Below are 20,332 nucleotides of genomic sequence, written 5' to 3' on the forward strand. Positions count from 1 at the left end.
GAACCTGACCCCAAAAGTGGAAGAATTAACAAGATTTCTATCGCATAGCAGCAGCTGGAAAGCATACAAACATATCTAGAATGACATAAAGCTGGGACAAACGTCGAAGCAAACGCATTCGCTTTCGATCAAGTGGACGTATCACTTTCCTCTGCCAGAGACCTGTACTACCAGTTTTCTCCAAGAACTCCAAGCGGTGTGACCCATATAACGGCGACGTTGGTGTTGACGTCAGCGCCGCGCCGGTTGGCGTAAGCGAGAGGGAGAGCGAAGCAAAGCGAGTTGCGGCTTTTAAGTGGGTGGCAAAGTAAAGAACCAAATTTTTTGTGGAGACCGAGAGAGCGCAAGTGATGGAGAGTTCGAAAAGAAAGCGAAAAAAGAAATTTCAATGCAGCGAAGCGTAGAATGGAGAACGTACATTGGAGTACACACACAAACACACATATTCTGTTTGCTGCTCACCTACTTCTGGGCCGCGGCGTTTGTCGGAAAGTGTGTCACTGAGAAGAAACCGAGCGGCAACAGCAGCAGAGGGACAGAGAGAGAAAGAGAGCAAGCAGTGACTGAAGCAGAAGAGAGCCAAAGCAGCAACATTCTTGGCTTTTCTGACTTTCTGTGTCTCTTCCATGCGAACAAAGTGCAGTGCCGTAGTCTGCTTGGGTATGCGATCTCCTGATCTAACCCCCCATTCATGCTGCATTCTTGACTACGCATCTGCCCGACAAAGGCTGCACTGCTTATTGTACTTGTAAATTTCCATGCCATCCGCTTTCGACTTTGCTGGGCGCCCTGCTTGACTTCTAATTATAAATGCATATTTATGCTGCCTGTTAGTCGCTTCTACTAGTTTTAGTTGCTGCTGCCTCGAAGAGTTATTGCTGCTGCCACTATCTAACGCCGCATAAGTTCATCTGGATCTCAAGTGCACTCTGTGCACTGCGTTTTTCTCATGCGCAGAATCAATTAAAAGAGATGGAAAATAAACCTCAAGACGGCAGAACTTGTTGTGGGAAAAATCTCCGAAAACCTGCATAAAAATCGTGATTTTCCATTTTTTATTTGTGGTTTTTAGTCTGTCTAACAGCAGCAACAGCAGCAACTACAACAGCTATGAAAATGTTTTCTTTGCTTATTTTTTATGTTTTTGCTTATGCATTTTTTTGTCGGTGGGAAGTTTGCACTGCCCGTCTGTCTTTATTTGCCTTTATGTGTGTTTGTGTGTGTGTGTGTGTGTGGAGTAGGTGTGGGCCAAACAGGTTGGGTGCCTCGTTGTCTTTAGCCCGGCCAACTGTGCCCAGGTTGAATATATATACCCGGTACTTTTAGATCACAAGGGTATATGGTATTAAAAACGGAACTTGGATCTGTAAGTACAAAAATACACAGAAAATAAAAAAACTTAGGCTTACATATTTCAGTCTATTTAACGATCCACATATAAATCATCTTGAACGAGCTGTTATTACGGCCGAAGTACTGAAAGTAAGATTTTATTTCCGTATTTTATTTCCACTTTTATTCTTTAGCCCAAAAATTTCAAAATATCACTTTTAATTGTTAAGCGATTTTTAGAGCATTTATTCAAAAATTTATAACCATCGAGCACTGAAATGGATTATTTTTTGGCAGGTATCTAATTGTCGTAATGTGTCCTATGGTTTCCTACTTCTTTCCTCGCTGTTTTGGTCTGTTTTGTCGGAGATGATGATTTATAGCTGAACTTGTCTTCTGGCAAACGGGCAAAATTTAAAATTACTTGAGAGCGAGATCGAGTCACACCATTACGACGACAATGACAACGAGCCCAACAAAAACTGGCGCATATGGGAGCCATTCTCCTTAGCGCCATATGCACACATGGCAGATGCCAAATGGTAAAATGGCCAAATGAGCCGCTGGCCTCCGATTAGACCGCTGGGAAATTTATTAACCTGTTCCGGTGCGATGAAGGCCCAGAGTCAGCCCATCGAGATTAGCGCGGCCACGCTTTGGGCCATGTTCTTGGTTTCAGTTACAGTTTCCAGCTCCCCCAGCTCATGTCATGTCCGAACATATCATTAGCTTTTCTTATCAGCCTGATTTATGATCGATTGCTTGTGGTGAATAAGGCTTTCCAGACAAATCCACGTGCAGCCCATTGGGGATCGTGTATCCCCTATGCAAATGACTCTCCAACTTTATCTTCCTTTTGTCAATAAGAGAGAACTTTGACTGGCTGACGTAATTGAGCGCCATTTGCCATCGAAAGCCATAAAAGCATGCGTACATATAAATTTCCGTGGAAAATTGTTATTGCTCCACAAATCTCAATGCAATTTCGGTTTCAAGCTGCGCTCGGGCGACATTTCCTACAATTTTCCCATCATTTTCCTCACAGGCAATTAGCCTGAATGTGCAGGAGCCGAGAGTCTCCCATCAAACGTGAATATTTTTGCCATATTTTCCAATTAGCAAGCGATTTTTCCTTTTATTTGTAATTAAACTATTTACAACTAAGCATCGTCTCAGCGGGATAACCATTGGTAATGGCTTCCTCCACTGTAGCGTTTTTTCCACCCCTCTTTGTGGGTAATTGCTTCGAAAGGAAATCATTGGAACGTATGGGAATAACGTATGGGAATTTCTGACGCAGCGAAAAGGACGCTGTGCAAAAAAAACACGTCAAGATTTAGAAAAACTTGTTCAAGTGCAATTATTTATATTAATATATTTAATTTTTATAAATCTATTCATTGAAGCATACCACAACCTTCAATAGTATCCACCACTGCGAAAATGGTGTTCAAAATACTTGCTAAAAGTGCGTTTGGATCAGCAAAAGGGGCGACATTTGTATAATGCACAAAGGAAACGCGGACAGGACAGAGAAGAACCAAACCGAGCACAGATGAGCATAGCGAATGCGGAGCAGGATAAATGTTGCGTGGCAGGCCCCGTGGCGACATTGCGAAATGTATGCTGGCATTCCGCATAAAATTCCTTGGCGTTTCGCTTTTGAAATGTTACAGCTACAGCCAAAGGAGGGGCATATCGGGACACTGTAGCGAAAGGACTGCCTGCATGTCATTCGAGTTGTCTGCCTGGGTCGCGGGTGCCCCACAAAGCCAGGTCTAAGAAGGAGACTAGGGCCAAGGCGCTGGGAGGCAAGTGTCCTGCATTTGACTAATGCGCGCCCAGCCAGCTGACAATTTTCCATTCGAAATGAGAAATAGTTGGACTCACATTTGCAGGATGTGGGCGCAGGAGTGAGAATGCAAATCACACATATGTATGGAATATCCCGGGGGCGTATGTTTCCTTCTAATGAACCTCAACACCGCATTCATCATACGCACTGTCCTTCTGCAATGAGAGTAAATTGTGTTTCATTTATAGCGGTCTCCTCTGGCATTTTCTTGAAGGTTCTAAAGTGTTTTAGCTTGTGTCCTACATTCGTGACGTCTTTAAAGGAGCCTTCTTCCATCCTCACATTTCATAAAACTAGCCTAGAAGAAAGATAAGTTAAGGCAAGTCTGAGCCAAGAACGGTCTCTTGGCTTCTACCAAAATGCAGCACGGCCATGGCCACTTGTTACATCCTGGCTGACAGCAGCCACCAGCAAGGACCCTGCTACACGACACCACCAGCACCATCACACAGCCATTCAGTTCGTGTTGAATTGCAAACTCACCACACATTGTCGTCATCGGCAGCGGCAATGGCATACTCCCCTCCATGTTGTTGTCGTGTGGGTGGTTTTGGTTGATAAGGGCTCACCACCACCACAACAACAACGGCAAAAACGAAGGAAAGCAGCGACGGCTCGCTCATATAAGAGCCACGGTTCCAACGGATGCGAATTCAAAAGTTAACCGACATTCGATCTGTCAACGTGCAGCAGTCGAAGGAGCAGCCGCAGCAGCAATTATACTTGGCCGCGGAATATTTAGATATTTGATATATCTCGTGTTTTCCGTACATTGAAGTGCATTCAAGTTTCAGCTAATTCTTTTATCGTTTCAAAAAATTACTTCGCGATTTGTGTGCTTTTAAAATAGAATGTAAGTTGTGCCTATGGATTGAAAGACAAGACGCTTTCGAATTTGAATTTTGTATTTTTAAGACAAATTTTAATCAACTGTGAAACCCTTTTTTTAAGATTTAAAAATGTATTTAAATGTGACTATATTTGATTCCCATTTAAGAACAAATATTTTCCAGTTTCATGCAATTTTTCACCTGTGCCTTTAAAGTTTTGCAACATATTCTTAAATCGATCAAGATTTTAATCTTTGATTAAATCTGCAGCACTGAATATTACTGCGCAAAGTCTGTACAAATCACCATAAGAATCTTTTAGGGAATCACTGAACTTTGCTATACTCTCGACTGACAGAATATATTGGGGAAAATATTTAAACAATTACAAAATGTTAGCATTTTCTTATGCAAGGAGCCAACATTAACGATTATTTTGTTTTTCAATTATTTAAATATTATTTCTGTTAAAAAGGATAAAAAGACAAATAACTTTAAAGGGCACAACAATGATCTAATATCCAGAAATTTGATCGAAATTAATGTTTAGTATCTGTTGGATACAAACGCAATGAAAATATTTATCAAGTCACGTCTCTCAAAATGTCATTGATGCTCAAACGAATTCCTTGACTTATTTGAAAATACCCCAAAGCCCAAACCATAATGTGGCCCCAAAAAGTATGCAAGAGAAATGAAATGCAATTTGTATCCGCCAGAGATCCAAGAAAAAGCCTCAAATTCAATTCGGCTCAATTTCAATCGCTTGGCACCAAGAAAAAACCCAATTTGATTATATATAATGCTGGAGGCAACAATTGACATATGGCCCGAGAATCAACAGCAAAAACATTACAGGCAGGGCTGGCGAAAGCGTTAGAAATCACATCGCAACAAGACAAAAGACAAGCCCCAATCAAATTGTAATTAAATAAATAACAGCAGAAGAAAAAACAAAGCAGGGAGTCCAGAAGAAAAATATAAATCCCACACACCCACATGAAAGAAGATAGAAAAAAGCCCAAAAGCCATGCCTAAAATGTTGAATAAACAAATCAAGAGACAATTGTTGATTGATGTGAGGGCAAGTTTTGGCATGGCCGGAGATGATACATATGTGCCCAAGGGGCAGAACCCATGCTTGCTTGCAAGATAAATACATGTAAAATGGGCGCAGAACACATTGTGAAATTAAAGAAAAACAAGGAAATGGTTGGGTCAACGCTCAGCCAGAAACTGAGATAAAAATGGGGCAGAGGCACCATGAGGTGCTCGGTTTTTATTAGCCGCTCGTTGGCTCGCCTAACTGCCATAAATTGATGCAAAGAAGTTAGCCACTTCATTACCTGAGCGTAACTTAATTAGAAGGCTCAGAGGGGAGCTGCCCCTTGGCGGTTCTTTGAATTTAAAAAGAATACATGTACAATATTGGGAGCGTTTCAATTGCAAACAGTTAATCTTCTTTTTTGTTACTTTCATGAGCTCCACCTTTGGCCTTAGATCCACCTGCGGCTGGCTGAAGTAAAGGGAAGATCTTCCCTGTGCCTGTCGTAATTTGCCACATCAGCCAAAATTGCTTTGTACTCTGGTAGCAAATTTTCTTATATCCTTTGGCTTTTGTTTTCTGCTAATCTTCTAATCTCCCCTATAGACGGGAAAGTTTTCAAACCTAATTATGGCAGGGCAAGGCAGCGCCTTGGCCACTCCTTTGAATTTCCGTTGCATTTTGTATGGCGGTCAAACCTAATCGCCGCTGCGGATATGAGAAAAAGCTCGTGCCGCGGCTATGGTCATAGCCAAAGGCACGGGCCGGATCCGAAAGAGTTATTGCTGAAAGCGTAAATTCATAAACAGATAATCTTTGAATCTCATTTGGGTGCAAGGGTAGGGTAGAAGCGGCGAACAAACAAGATTTTATTGCAGACACGGAAATAATAGTGAAAGGTGATGACACATTTCGCAGAAGTTGCTTTCTCTCCACAGATTTACGATTGGTTTTGCAAAACTCAGTACGACATCGTTGTCATTGTCGTCGCCGTGTTGCGGTTGATAAAGTCTAACAAATGTGACGATTTTCCGCCTATTATCTTGTGGCTGTTGCTGGTCTCTCTGGCCATAGCCATCGCTTTTATTGTCCTGCGTGGAAAATGCACAGCTGCCGCTGCCGCTGCCTGCCATGCCAGTGCCATTGTAAATCATACACGGAGGTTGCGGGTCTGGGGTTCACATTGGAGCAGATGTGGTTGTCGCTTCTGGCGTTGGCTTCGTCTGTGGTGGATATTGTTGAACCTGTTGCATGATTTGTAGTTCTAGCTCTAGCTGTTGCACATGCACCCTACAAATTTATGACAGCCGGCGCGGCGCGACGCTACGTTGAGTGTGCGTCATTATTTGGATGAGCAGACAGTGAAAGAGACAGAGTCCCTGTGCGTAGGCTTCAATTAATTGCAGACCCTTGTTTGCATATCATTATGTGCGACAGCGAGCCATCAATTGGCATTGAAAACTAATCCTCACTTGCCATTAAGTCAAGTCAGCGAGCAAGGAGCAGCAACAGAAGCTTTGAATAGTGACTCCAGCCTTTGGCCTAATGGAAAATGTCCTAGGCTCCAGCCAACTTCATTTGCCTAACCAAACAACAAGCGGCGGCTGGAGGCAGTCGGAGATGATGGGGATTTTAGCAACACTTTTCCGCGGCTTGTACGTGACTTTTGTCCGGGCGGAAGTGCAGCCAAAGCAATGCAAATAGCGAATCCGATCTGAATGAGGGAACATCTTTCAGTTGTTGCCTTCTTGTGTGCACTCTCCATTCATGGGCCCTGACAGTGCAAGATACGAGTGAAAGTACGAGAATGCTCGTATTGACAGCACCACAAATGTTGATGGCCCTCCTACGGAGACTGACAGCTATTTCGCTAATGGAATACTGTGGAGAAGTTTTAAGCCAACTAAAGGTACATTCTTCAACGACTGTCGCAGCTTAAATTTTGGGTAATTGTAGCAGCTAATTGTGGCAGGAATTAAGCTACTCAGCAAACGTTGAAGGACAGTCTTAGTAGAGAGGGTAAAGGGGGGACGGACTTTCGTTTCACGGATCAAATTTAACTTTTACGAGCGAAGCACTTGGATGGTGGAGTGCCCTGCAAGGCCAGCAGAAAATTTGTCTGCTGCAGTTCAGGTGGCCAAAGACCTTCCGCTTGACCGAGACAGGCAGACACAGACTCACACAGAGAGATGAAAAAAGTTTTGGTCACATTTTTGAGCGTTCTCCAGCCAATATTTTTCATTGGTCTCTGTTTTTTTTTTGGTGTTGCTGTTTGCTGTCAACGAGGCGACATTTGTTGCCGTTGACATATATTCTCTGTGCGAGTCGGTATATGTGCGGAATTCCTGGTCGATTCTTTGTTTTGCATAAGTATTTGTAAGCGATAACGAACCCTCCATATGGCATGTCCTGTGTCAGCCGCAACATAGTCTGACAGTACAAGAACGGAGGGGAAATAATGCTTAAAATTCTATTCGTTGTTTGCTCACTTTGTCTCCCCCGTTTCAGCAGTCAGACGTGTGCCCGTGCTCCGTGCCCACAGCATCACAATGAACACGCTCAATGCGCATCTCCTGCTGCTGGCCCTGTGCTGCGTCGGCTATATTGCCTGCTCGCCGGTCATAGGCCAGGAGCAGCGCAGTCAAGTCTCTGGCGAGGGCGATGTCGACGGCCTGCTCGGCGCCGACGAGATGGCCGATAATGGCGCAGACATTGATAAGCGGGTAGAACGATATGCCTTTGGATTGGGCCGTCGGGCTTATATGTACAACAACGGCGGACCGGGCATGAAGCGGCTGCCAGTCTATAACTTTGGGCTGGGCAAGAGGTCGCGTCCGTACTCCTTTGGACTGGGAAAGCGCAGCGACTACGACTATGATCAGGACAACGAGATTGACTACCGAGTGCCGCCAGCGAACTACATGGGAGTGGAGCGTGCGGGTAAGTGAATCTTTTCCCCAGATCAAATATGACCCTTAATTGGTTAGCTCTCCGCCTTGCAGTCCGACCTGGCAGACAGAACAAGCGAACGACGCGTCCGCAGCCCTTCAACTTTGGTCTCGGGCGGCGTTAAATCAAATCGCGGAGGAGGTCGCCTCAAATGGCACACTAAACCAGATCCAGCCGTGTGCCAATTGAGACAAAAACCTACTTAACTATCAATTCAAGTATTTGCAAAAGGCTATAGGACTCTTGTATTGTAAAACTTCTCCAAGAACTAATCTAAATGTCTTTGAATCAAACTGCACGCCCTTCGTCCCACAAAATATCTAAAATAAAGCATACCGATAAACATTATGATTTCCACATTAGTTATTAACTCCAGACGTTCAACGGCGGCAAATGTTTAGCTTAAAGAGCAATATAAAATTGCAAAAAAAAACCAAAAAAAATAAGAAAAGATGAGAAGGGTCAAACGATGAGAATGAAACCGTGGCGTGTGCAATTATCAAGGAAGAAATACATTGAATGTTATACGAATACAAATAGTACATAATATACATATAGATATATGCATATTCAATCCAATTTACAGTACACATTTTAATGGGGCATTAGCTAATATACACACACAGATATATACTTATGTATGGACATATACTTGGGGCACTCTCTCGAGTCGGCGAGTGGCATTGGCTGCATTCAAAATTGAGGCGCATAGACGGACAAACTTGAATATTGGGATTATACACAAATAGCAAACTAATATTGGATGTATCAAAGTGATTATTAATTTAACTATACTATATATACATACATGCATACAATATATGTAATTGTTTTGTGCATACATGCATCTATTCCTAAATAAACAGCACAGCAGCATGGTGCAAGCAAAACACGTAGTTCGCTAATTCTCATTTCTCAAATTTATTTCCTACACTCGTTCTGCATCTGGACTCAATAAAAACAATAAACCTAAGCTTAGCTCTTAAATACATAAGTTACAATCTTCGCTGACTTTTTCCATACGTAGCTAGTCAGATATAAATATGTATTATACAGTAAGAAGTAATGTGTCTCTTTAAACGTAACTTATTCTACATTTATGTTAAGGTTGGGCAAACACTCGACATAGTAAACAATTTCAGTCAACATTTAAGGGACTAACAAAAAACGTTTCAAACATTTAACATTTAGCGTAGGGTTAGAACTAGAATATATCAATTTTCAGCTTGCACAGAATGGTATCGAAGGCAAACACGGACGAAATGAAAGTGTACGGACTGTTGCGTATGATGCCAAAGTCCGGTTCAAGACTGGGTAGAGCGCGGGGCGAGAAAGTTTGCAACTGCTGCGAAGGATGGCGTACGTTCGTGATGGGAGGATGCTTCCGAGCATTCTGCTTCATTTTCTCCTTGCGGGCCACGAGCTTCTTCGTCTCGCGCACCATGTAAATGGCCTCCGTGTTGGTCATGTAGTCGTGAATGATCTGCAGAGTAAAGATTATGATTTAAGGTACAACAAAATGGGCAATGTTAGGGATACAACTCACCTTTCGCTTCTTGGGGCAGTGGGCAAACACCCAGATGAGTGTGCAAAGGGTGTTGAATATCTCGCTGTCTTTATCGCACCAGCGCAACAGCATCTGGGCAATGGTCACCAGGCCGCCCTCCTGGAATGTGTTGACCGTGGTGCTGTTGTAGCGAGCCAGATTGAGAATGATGCGACTGCAGCGTTCGATCAGCTGCTTGTCCACCTCCGAGCGTATGGCCTGGGCCATAATGCCATAGCAAAATGTGGACATGAACTCCGAGCACCACATGAGCAGATGTGGCACAGTGCGCGACAGACGATCTGTGGAGAGTGCAGCAGGCAGGCGGATTAGTTTAGTGCATCGAATCAAAGTTAGAGGTACTCACCCAATCGATTTAGCACTGCGAGGGCATCGCTGGCAATAAAGCGACCGCGCAGGAATCCAACTGCCTCCTGCACCTTGGTGCGCACCGAGTTGGCAGCCTTCGCCTCATGACGCAGCTGCACAATGCGCTTTCGCATGGCCAACAGACCCTGATGACGCTGGCGACGACGCGTTTGATACCCACGCCAGTAGCGCTGTATAACCTTGGCCGCCCGCTTCTGGCGTATGAGATGCTTCATCTCTGGAGTCATCAGAGCCTGGAAACGCTTGCGGGCCAAGTAGCCAAGTGAATGCGTCTGGAAATTGGAAACGGAACGACGCAGCAGTAGGAAATGCTCGCGTTGCTTTATCATCAGGCGCTTGCCGCGGAACTTTTGCTGCAGATGTATGGTGATCTGTCGTAGCTGGACAAAATCGTGGCGTACTTCGTGCATAATGCGTGTGGCTCTGAACTTCCGCTGTAGGCGAATGGTAATCGACTGAAGGAGCTTAAACTCCAAGCGCACTTTGAGCATGGACTGAAGGGCACGGAACCGACGCTGTAGAACCAAAGCTGCCTCACGCTGCTTCTGGTACTCTTGACGTTCCTTTCGCATCTGCAGAGTGGCTCGGATAAAGTGCTGCAAGAGTCGAATCTTCTGGATGGTCTTTAGGAAGATCTCACGCTGGAAACGGGCAGCAACGGTCGCTCGCCACTTGCGTTGGATGGTCATCGAACTAGCGCGCATTCTGCGATAGCCTTGGCGCAGTTGAATCATCTCTTGGAGACTGCGCCACCACCTTTGAATGCGAATGACTGCTTGGCGTTGCTTTTGGAAGTGTGAACGCTGCATCCTCATCTGTAGTTTACCGCGGTAACGTTGCTGGGCTTTAATTATGACATCACGATTCTTGTGGTACAGAGTCAGCTGCTTCAGCATTTCGCTCCTGGCTCGATAGCGCCGCTGAATCACGATTGCTGCATTCCTGAGCTGCCTGTAGCTGTCCCTTTGCCTAATCATTGCCAATCGGGCTCTGTAATGCCGCTGCAGTGTGATGGCTGCCTGACGCAGTGCTAGAAAACGACTTCTCTCTCGCTGTCTCAAGAGATGCGCCCGCCAGTGCATCTGCAGGCAGTTCACGGCAGCCTGGGTGCCTCGATACTTGGCCCTCATGAAGCGCATGGCCTTATCGGCATGGAACCTTCGCTGCATGCTGATGGTGACCCCACGCAAACGAAGGAAGTGCTGTCGCTGCTCCCGCATCTGAAGCGTTGCTCTGCGACGCTTTTGAACCACTAGCACAGCTTTCTTCAGTTGAAGGTACTTCTGTCTTTGGATTAGCATTAGGCGCTTCGCACGGAATTTAATTTGGACGTAACGGGTGCTTGCTTTGAGCTGCAAGTACTTGGAACGCTCTTGACGCATCTGCAAAGTGGCGCGCCAGCGTTGTTGGACATTAACGATGCAGCGACGGGTCGCCAAAAACGAATTTCGATCCTTGATCATATCCAGGCGCAAGCGGAAATGATGTTGAATAATAACAGCAGCAATGCGCTCTCTCCGATAGACTTCTCTCTGCTTACGCATCTCCCAAGTGGCACGAATGCGTTGCTGAATGACAATGGCACTTTTCTTGATGGCCTGGAAGCTGTCACGGGCTTGTCTCATCTGAAGTGTGGCCCTTCTGTGTGTCTGCAGCTTAAGAGCACAAATACGAAGTTGCTGGAAGTGGGTCCGCTCCTTCCTCATCAGGACCGTGGCACGCCAGCGCTGCTGTATGATTTGGGTGGCTTTCTTGAGCTCTAGGAACTCCTGGCGCTGCTTTTGCATTAACCATTTTCCTTTCATTCGACGCTGCACAAAGATAATGAGCTGCCGCTGGCGCATGTACTCTCGCCGCTGGCTCCTGCCCAGGCAATAGCTGCGCCACATCATCTGAATATGGCTGGCCGCAGCTTGTTGCTTTTGCGAGCGTTGAAGACGAGCTGTGGCGGCAGCCACTAGAAGTTTTTTGGCAAACAGACGACGGCGCCAAATGCGCTGCAAGAAAATTGTAGACTGACGCAACTCCAGGAACCGCTGGCGACAATGCCGAGCCAGCAAATGGGCCCGCCACCATCGCTGGATGACGATTATGCTGTGGTAGCTCTGGTAGAGTTGCTTTTGGGCCAGAAAACGTCGCGTGTACTTCTGCAGGATGATGGTGGCCTGAAGTCGCTCCTCCTTGTAGAGCTTGGCGTACTTTCGCATCTGGTGACCGCGGAAGACCGCCTGTATGACAGTGGCTGCCCGATGGCGACGCATCAACTCCTTGTGGCGTATGCGGCGCTGGATGACAACGCCCAGCCAACGACGATGCCACCATTTCTGGAGCACCATGGCAGCCGCATGGAACTTGGGCGAGCGGAACTTGTAGATGATCTGCCAGAGCAGCGAAAGCGTCTTCTCGCGATGACCGTCCACGATATCCGCGGCGGAGATTTCACCGCCCAGCTGGAAGTCTGCCGCATTCAAAGCGTTCAGAGCCAACTTGACATTAAAGACTCGCTGAAGCCGCGATATGGCAGGCACTCTCAACTGACGGGTCAGATCGTCGCGCAGCAGAATGACCTCCATGACGCGGGTTAGCCGGACGCCGTCTCGCAGATCTATCGCCAGATTGTTAAAGGCATAGTCGAACTCGTCGAGGAAGGTCTGCTTGTGCTGGAGCACATAGCCCAGGCGGCGCAACTCGCGCGTGATGTCTCCAACGTTGGCCAGCAGCTCCGAGGAGAATCGCAGCAATATGTCCTTGGTTTCTTTGTGGGGGGACTTCTTAACAAAGAGGCAGGGATTATGCTTGACGATGCGCTTTTGTTTGGCCTGGTCCAGGAAGAGCAGCAGGAACAGAATCTTTTGCAGCGTGTGCTTCTTGATGGTCTCCGCGTACTCATCGGTGAGGGTGAAGGCCTTGCTGTACTTCTGCTCCTCGAACTTGTTCCTGAACAGCCGATTGAGAATAAAGTGGCTCAAGCCCACAATATCTCTGTTTGAGTGCATCTGAATCTTTTCGCCAAACACCACCTCGAGACCCAGTCGCAGCCACAAGGGATTAAAGCAGAGCAGCAGCTCCAGGATAGTTCTCTGCATGACCACGTCCAGGTGCAGATTGCGATCACTGCGTATACGCAAAGCTTGCTTGTTGACATAGACGGCCACCTTGGAGCAGGGCAGACGCATTTGCTCGCTGAAGAATAGCTCCACAGCTGCCCGACGCAGTGTTTCCAGACGAAACGTGGTCAGATAGTTCATGGACTGCTCCTCCTTGCTGGGCGCCATGACCAGCTCTTTGTTGCGCACCTCATTGAACAGCTTTCCCACATCGATTTTGCTGTTCGAGTCCGCATCCAGATCAGCGGGTATGGAAACCAAGGCGTTCAGCCATTTCTTAAAGTCCGCCTGGTGCCGCTCCACCGCCTGCTCATCCAAGTACATGGTGCAGGCCAGAAAGGGATCTGCAGTGGTTGTGGCTGCAAACGGATCCGGATTGATGTACGTCTGCATGTAGAGCTCCGAGTCATAGAGCTTTACGGGAGCTGCTTCCCTAGCCTTGCGCTTTGGTGTCTTCATAAGCGACATTGTTTGAGCCAGCTTAAACTTCTTGGGCTGTGTTTGCGTCCACGTGCTGCCACTTCTGGCGGAGGCATTGGCTGGTGCTGCACTTCGGAGCAAGGAGATGTCGTCAACGCGCTGTTTCTTCGGCGGTGAGATGGCCATCGTGGTCTCTTGGCGATAAAGAGACTCGTTGCTGGGCGAATCCGAGAAACTTAGCTCATGGGAGCGTCGCTTTTGGGTGTTATCAGTGTTCATCTCCTTCACAGGGCTGCCCTTGCGCGATTTGCGGCCCACTTCATGGAGATTGAATCGACTCGACTGGGCCAGAATCTCGTTGTGATTAAAGAGATAGTCTTGCGGGCACATAAAGCTCGCTTCGCTGCCAATGGAGTTGTCCAGCAACGTGCGGTCTACATGCTTGACATTCATTTGCGGCGGCTGCTGCTCCTGGAAGTACCGATTCTGTTCGATCGAACGTATCTGCATCTCATTGAGATTCGGCATCGAGCCTTGTATGGCAATCTTTGTTTGCGGCGAGAGCAGCGACAGATCCTTCATGGACTCTGAATATTTTCGCAGTGGCGAACCAACCAGTTTGATATCCCTCTTCAAGTCTTGAACGGGGCCCTTAGCTTCCGCCTTCGTGGGGCTGGAAGCCTCCTCCTCGCGGATGCATTCCAGGGCTCTGGGGTGCGTTGCATGGACAATGGTTGTGGTTTTATTTTGAATAGTTGGCGTTTGTAGCAGGATTTCGGAGCGTGAGCAGTCCAACGTGTCCAATGATATGTTTATGGTCTCTGAATGCCTCACATCAAAGGTTTTGTTGGTGGGTGGTTGATCTTCAAACTCGTCAGGGACGAGCCGACGGGGTCGCAAGTCGCCGACAGTCGGTTTGGCATCTGTGAGCAGGTTAGGTGTCGGCCAGGCAGCCAGATTCTCTGGCATAATGTCAGCGCCAGTGCCGCGTGTTTCAGTGAGCGGTGTGAACTTAAATGTATCTAATATGTTGAACAAATTTGCAGGAGTCATGGGACTAACGTTCTCCTTGCACGAGCGTGGCTGTGGTGAGACATAAGCAGACTCCTCCTGCGGCTTGTAAACATTTTTCTCCATCAGCGGTGCATGCTGGGCCGCTGAGGATGCCCGAACAGTACGCGAGCCGCTGCACGAGCGCCAGGGCTGCTTGGACGGAGCCGCTGCTACGGAATGACGCTTTTTCTGCTGCGCAACAGCTGCTGCCGCACTTTTTGTTTTCTTCGACCCGCCGCCCGTCGGCGATTTCAGATGCAGCGTCTTGCCCACGGTGGGAAATTTGCGCGCGTTCTTCAGGTAGGCGAGACATAAGGGAAGAAGCAGAAGCAGAAGCAGAGAAGGGTGAGTGGCGGGGTTGGTGTGAGGCTTAAAGGGCTTACCTTGACCGGCTGGTTGCTCTTGGACTTGAGTATGATCATGACGTCCTTTCGAAAATTTCTATTGTCCAGCAAATGCAGCGTCTCCTTGCAGGCCACCTCCATTTCGGGGCTCCAGACCAGCTCCATGGAGACCTCGTCGCGAGCGGGAATTACATGCTCCATCCATTCGACGGTCAGGTTGTGCTCCTCCCTGATGCCCTTCGTTACTTTGACCTAGAAGCCGTGAGGGTGATTAGCATTGATCAAATACATGTTGCCAGGCAGCCGAGCCGCCGACTGATCTATATCGGCGACCAACTAACCTCAATGTCGTCGTCGCTGGGGTTGATGACGCGCACGAAGCGCCTGGCTGTTTTGGTTACGGGCACGTCCTCAAACTGCACAATCGCTTTGGCCGAAAACGGAGCCATGACCACCAAGGCTGGCTCGCGACCTTCGATGTGCTTCTTTTGCTTCAGCCGCGACGGCGTCACTGTGACCTGCAAAATACATGCATCCTCAAATGTAGAAATGCAAATCTTTGTTGGATCGCAGGCACCACTAACCTCGAAGGCACTCATCGCGAATACCGGCACACCGAATATAACACTTGCAGAAAACAGCGATGAACAAAAACGTCAATCTGAATTAACAGCCAAGTGCCATGAACACAGCTGCACTTAACACAATTAACAAAACACGACCAACAACAATTAGAGCTGAAATCAAAATCTAGTGTCGAAAAAATGCCGCCGTTGCCATTTTGAAAGTTGTCAACAGTGTGACCGCTGAATTATCCATCAGATATACTGTCCTTCAGAAATATACCGAGAAAATATATACATTCTACATATTAACTACATATTTGTGTAAGCACCAACAGAGACACCTGACGAGGAAATGTGTACGTTTCACAACAAGTTTCGCAATGAAAATATTTTTCTGTTTTGATATTCTGCTTAACATTACTAACAAGCTAGAGCTCACAACTCTGAAACTATAACTTTATCCGATTGATGAACAAATTTTCCACTAGAGTGGCTAGCTCTAACGCATTTTTTTTTATTTATTTGTTCTCAAATGAGGTGCAGACTAAAAAGGGCTTAAGCGAATATGAAACATTGCACATGTTAGCGTTATTTGTGAGTGGCAGAGCGCGCATTTCAAACTTTACTGAATCGCCACGAACAACAGCAAGTACGCCACGAGAAAGGGTCACTTAAAATAAGTTTTATTTATAGTTTATTTACAAATATCAACAAAAAAAAAACATACATTCCACTCAGCAATGCTCAATCTGTTTACAGAAGCCTGCTGGGAGGCAAAATGTGTGTTCGCGGTAGATGGTCGCTGCCCGTTTCGGAGGAGTACATGTTCTTGAGGTATCCCGGAAAGGGTGTGACCGCATCGAACTCCTCCCCACCAGTGTCGTCTGGGGGATCGACGGCCATGAAGGAGATGGCAAAGCCACGCAGAGAGTTGCTCTCATCCGTCTGGAAGCGCAGCAGCAACGTATCCGAGTTGGAGACAATAATGGGAGGCTTGTGTTTGCCACAGAAGCGGCCGTGGATGGTGTTCATGGAGTAGCCCTCCTCGGTGATCTCCAGGAAGTCGTAGTCACAGCGCTCCGAGTACTCGATCTCAAAGTTCAGAAACTTAATCTTCACACTGCTCTCGGGATCCGACTGAATCCGCCAATCGCAGTACATGTTGCGCTTGTAGGGTCTGCTTCCGTAGCGGGGATGCGAGTAGAAGGTCTGCGAGTGATTCGTGGCCCTCAAGTAGCCACCGCACTCGGACACAAAGGTGGCCTTGAAGCCCTTCCTCTGGAGCCCCGCATCTGTGGCCAACACCATGAACATCTCGTTGGTGGAGGCGATCACCGCATATGGTTCTCGTCCACCGCAGTAGATGCCCAGCGTGGAGCTGTTCTCCGAGCGACCGTCATAGATGGCCACATAATCGTAGATGCACTCCTGATGGCTCTCCACGGCAAAGTCGTGGAAGGTCAGCTGGATGCGGTGGCCCAGGACGGTCTGGAAGTGCCAGTAGCAGTATATGTTGCGCGGATAATCATCCGGATAGTTGGGGCTCTGCAGCATGCCGTACGAGGTGGTGATCTCGAACTTGCACCTCGTCTCCGTGCAGTTGTGGCCGTTGTCGGACAGCGTGTAGCCGTTCCGACAGCTGCACTGATAGGAGCCATAGGTATTTCTACACCGGTGCTGGCATCCTCCATTATTAACAGCACACTCATCCACATCTGTGGGAAGGATAATTTAGGGTTACTGAGGAATTCCCTAGATTTTGTTGATCCAAACTCACCTACGACAAACTTGGCCACAAAGCCGCTGCGCTGCACCGTGCGATCCGAGTAGAATTCCAGACGCAGCACACTCTGCTCCGAGTTAACGAACGGAGGCAGCTCATTGCCGCAGTAGATTCCGATCTTCTTCAGACGATTGTCCCGCATCTTGGAGTAGATGATGAGATAATCGTAGTTGCATTTGGTGTACTGGAATCGGGTGCCCTCCAGGTCAAAGTGGGTAAAGTTGAGGAAGACAGCGTGATTGGGTGGGGCCACCACTTCCCACACGCACTGCTTGGCATTGGGATAGACGTCCGGATACGAGGGTGAGTAGAGGGTGCCATTCGATTTGGTGGCATCCACAATGCCGCCACACGCATTCTCGCAGGTCTTGCCATTGGCCTGGAGTTCGAAGCCAGCATGGCAGCCGCACTGATAGCTGCCCATGGTGTTGATGCAGACATGCTGGCAGCCGTGGTCCGTGAACTTGCACTCGTCCACGTCCAGCATGAGGGCGGCGGAGAAGCCCAGCCTCTGCACCGATCCATCCGACACGAACTTGATGTACATCTGATTGGTGCGGGTTCTATGGGAATAAAGAGAAGCCACTTGGTAGGGATATGTCCAGGATATGGCCAAGCTTTACTCACTTAATGTTGGGTGGCAGTTTGTCGCCACAGAAGCGTCCAATCAGCCGGGAGTCACTCCGATTGCCATCCCGTATCTCCACATAATCATAGACACAACCATCGTGTTTCTCCAGCTCAAAGCTCTGAAACTTGAGCCCCACCTGGTGGTGGATGGGTGCATTGATGAGCCAAACGCACTCCTTATCGGGTTTGTACTGCATCGGGTAGGTGGGCGAGTCGATGGACTGATCCTTACTCAGCTGAATTACTCCTCCACATACCACTGGGAAAGTTAAAGTTGACTTAGATGGCTCCAAAATTGGATGATTATGCTCGAACTCACCTTCAAATCGGGCCTTGAATCCGCGATATCCTTTGGCCGCATTGCGGTTCACATAATTGATTAGCATGCGACTGGTTTGGGTGGTGATAATCTCCCCACTGGCATTGCCACAGAGACGCCGCACCAGCGGCGATCGATGCCAGTAGCCGTCCCGGATTTCTAGGTAGTCCTCGGAACAGTTATCGGAGAGCTGCAGCTGGAGCTGCTGCAGATGGAGAATGACCTTCTCGCCATTGGTGGCCGTGATGCGCCACTCGCAGCTGGTGAGCGAGGCATCAAAGGAACCATCGTCACCCGGCTCTGGTTCCGCATCGCCGCTGCCCTCGAACTCGCTGAGTACCCCATTGCCCGAGTACACGTAGTGTGGGCTGATTATGTGGCCAGAATTCTCTTGGTAGGTGCGTCCACAGGCCGCACACTTGTAGAGCAGATTGGCCTGGACAATGTCGCCACGGCTAAGCCGACGTCGCTGGCCCAGCTCGATGTGGGTGCCCGGGGGAATGCCTATGGGGGTGATCGTGTCCAGGTAGGAGCTCTTTGAGAACGAGTTCGTGGCATAGTGCATGATGGAATTGTAGTCGTAGGGCAGCAGCGGATGGTCCACCTCCTCCGGTGACAGCACATCGAAGTTATACTCCTGGCCACGCATGATGTTGGCCTTATTGATGATGATGTGCTTGTCCCGGTCGCCGCGGGCATGCTCGTGATGGAAGCCAATGGTGTGGCCCAGCTCGTGGATGATGATGCCAAACTTTTCGCAGTTTCGACCAATTGAAATGGGCTGGCGACCATTGCCATTCTTGCCCAGAAAGGAGCAGCAACTGATGGGGGAGGAAAAAACTTAAGACAATATACTTTCAGAGGCGATTAGGTCGAGGCTTACCCGCAATTTTTGACCGTAAAGAAAATGTAGTTGTCATGCAGCTTGGCATCGCGCTCCACGAACTTGATGCAGGTGAAGTTCTCCCAGTGTCGCATGGCCTGCTTGAACAGCGCCTTGTGGGCGCCACTGAAGATGCCATCGATCTCGTACGGAATCACGCCGTAGTCCCATGTCCGCTCCCGGCGCACCGTCACGCCACGTCTGTGCCTCCCCCTTCCTGTTCCCGTTCCCGTTCTCGTCTCAGTTTCAGTTTCAGTTTCAATTTCAGTTTCTGCTTCAGCTTCAGCCAGAGGTCGAGTGTAAGGAGAGGCGGGCTGCAGCACATCCGTGGAGGCATCGGTCCAGAGCAGTGGCGGGGGTAATCTCAGCAGGGCTTTGCCTCGCGATTTATGATGCTGCTTCCGGCGCTGCAGGCGGCTGGGGTGGATGGGATGGGATGAGAAGCTTATGAGCTCAGGTATTGCTAGCGTTCACAGTGTGGCGAAGCATCTCAAGTGCCGTCCACCTCAGGCAACGTCAAGTGGCCAGACTAATTGTGCGCCATTGTGCCGAACTAATCCCACTTGGGGCATCTGGCTGCTTGGTCGGAAGACTTACCCCATCGCTGGCCGGGCTCTGCTGCTCTCCGCTAGGTTTATGCGATTCCTGGGCTGAGTCCTCTCTTTGTGCGCCTCGGGCACCTGTTGTATAAATCACACTGAATTCCCAGACGCTGAACCACGTGACCGCACTCACCTGCACGGCATCTAGCATGCCATAGAAGTCCTCCGGCTTTTCCTTGAAATCAAAGTCACATTCGTTCTCTGATTGCTGATCCAAATGCCGGCACTGGGCCAGCTCTAGCATCGAAGTCACGGCCAAGGCTGCCACAACCAAAATAATAAATTCCATTCTCATTCTTTTGGCATGGGGCATGGCGCACATTCTTTGACCCTTGAGGAATTTTTCTGAGGATCGTTGACTCTTTCACTCGTTCTCCTTGAATTCGTTTTCGGACAACCGACTCTGGCCAGCTCAAAGTTCTAACTAAATACTGAAAGCAATGATGGTCGAATTTTATTTCTCAGACACGGCCGCGCGCTCCACGGATTAGGCAGGTAAGAGCAAGAGAGAAAGAATATCCATTGAGAGCGAGAAAGAGAGGCAGCAAAACGCGATCCCAATCGGTCCTGATCTGACGTCGTCATCGACAACAACCACTGACCACTACATGCAGAGACGAGGCTCGACGACCGTTCGTGCTTTAAGCAGAACCTGAAGAGGCAGCTAAGGAGTCCGAG

The 20,332-nt window shown here is 48.2% G+C and overlaps 3 protein-coding genes across 5 annotated transcripts; 1 reads left to right on the forward strand and 2 right to left on the reverse strand.

The window, feature by feature from the left end:
• Positions 1–3,834: 3,834 nt before the first annotated feature.
• Positions 3,835–8,903, forward strand: LOC117582794 (allatostatin-A). 3 transcript variants are annotated; one of them, XM_034270803.1, is made up of 3 exons: positions 3,835–4,040; positions 7,571–8,002; positions 8,050–8,903. In XM_034270803.1, exons 2-3 carry the CDS (start codon positions 7,612–7,614, stop codon positions 8,133–8,135), a joined length of 477 nt encoding a protein of 158 aa, XP_034126694.1. In that variant the 5' UTR covers positions 3,835–4,040; positions 7,571–7,611; the 3' UTR covers positions 8,136–8,903. The 3 variants fall into 3 exon arrangements, with proteins under 3 accessions (XP_034126694.1, XP_034126695.1, XP_034126696.1); XM_034270804.1 differs by having other exon boundaries at positions 7,574–8,002; XM_034270805.1 differs by having other exon boundaries at positions 3,836–4,040; positions 8,065–8,903.
• A 10-nt stretch (positions 8,904–8,913) lies between these two features.
• On the reverse strand, positions 8,914–15,656 carry LOC117582793 (protein abnormal spindle). Its single transcript, XM_034270801.1, has 6 exons — positions 15,456–15,656; positions 15,213–15,389; positions 14,911–15,123; positions 9,925–14,821; positions 9,558–9,859; positions 8,914–9,494 (listed from the first exon to the last, which is right to left on the reverse strand). The coding sequence occupies exons 1-6, from the start codon at positions 15,468–15,470 to the stop codon at positions 9,216–9,218; spliced, it is 5,883 nt and encodes a 1,960-aa protein (XP_034126692.1). The 5' UTR covers positions 15,471–15,656; the 3' UTR covers positions 8,914–9,215.
• Positions 15,657–16,137: 481 nt separating this feature from the next.
• LOC117583450 (dorsal-ventral patterning protein tolloid) lies at positions 16,138–20,090 on the reverse strand. Its single transcript, XM_034271750.1, has 7 exons — positions 19,788–20,090; positions 19,650–19,732; positions 19,053–19,469; positions 18,170–18,990; positions 17,848–18,109; positions 17,215–17,783; positions 16,138–17,152 (listed from the first exon to the last, which is right to left on the reverse strand). The coding sequence occupies exons 1-7, from the start codon at positions 19,974–19,976 to the stop codon at positions 16,191–16,193; spliced, it is 3,303 nt and encodes a 1,100-aa protein (XP_034127641.1). The 5' UTR covers positions 19,977–20,090; the 3' UTR covers positions 16,138–16,190.
• Positions 20,091–20,332: the final 242 nt, after the last annotated feature.

This window comes from Drosophila guanche, unplaced genomic scaffold, assembly GCF_900245975.1.
Source record: "Drosophila guanche unplaced genomic scaffold, DGUA_6, whole genome shotgun sequence".
Taxonomy (NCBI): Eukaryota; Metazoa; Arthropoda; class Insecta; order Diptera; family Drosophilidae; genus Drosophila; species Drosophila guanche.

What these genes read in the sequence shown, in the direction of transcription:
- LOC117582794 (XM_034270803.1), top strand. Translation starts at nt 7,612, where the DNA reads ATGAACACGCTCAATGCGCATCTCCTGCTGCTGGCCCTGTGCTGCGTC. An exon ending in CATGGGAGTGGAGCGTGCGG is followed by an intron (nt 8,003 to 8,049) that starts GTAAGTGAATCT and finishes TTAATTGGTTAG; the next exon opens with CTCTCCGCCTTGCAGTCCGA.
- LOC117583450 (XM_034271750.1), bottom strand. Translation starts at nt 19,976, where the DNA reads ATGTGCGCCATGCCCCATGCCAAAAGAATGAGAATGGAATTTATTATT. An exon ending in TTTACGGTCAAAAATTGCGG is followed by an intron (nt 18,991 to 19,052) that starts GTAAGCCTCGAC and finishes CTCCCCCATCAG; the next exon opens with TTGCTGCTCCTTTCTGGGCA. An exon ending in AAACTGCCACCCAACATTAA is followed by an intron (nt 17,784 to 17,847) that starts GTGAGTAAAGCT and finishes TTATTCCCATAG; the next exon opens with AACCCGCACCAATCAGATGT.
- LOC117582793 (XM_034270801.1), bottom strand. An exon ending in CGCAGTGCTAAATCGATTGG is followed by an intron (nt 9,860 to 9,924) that starts GTGAGTACCTCT and finishes CACTCTCCACAG; the next exon opens with ATCGTCTGTCGCGCACTGTG. An exon ending in ACTGCCCCAAGAAGCGAAAG is followed by an intron (nt 9,495 to 9,557) that starts GTGAGTTGTATC and finishes TTTACTCTGCAG; the next exon opens with ATCATTCACGACTACATGAC.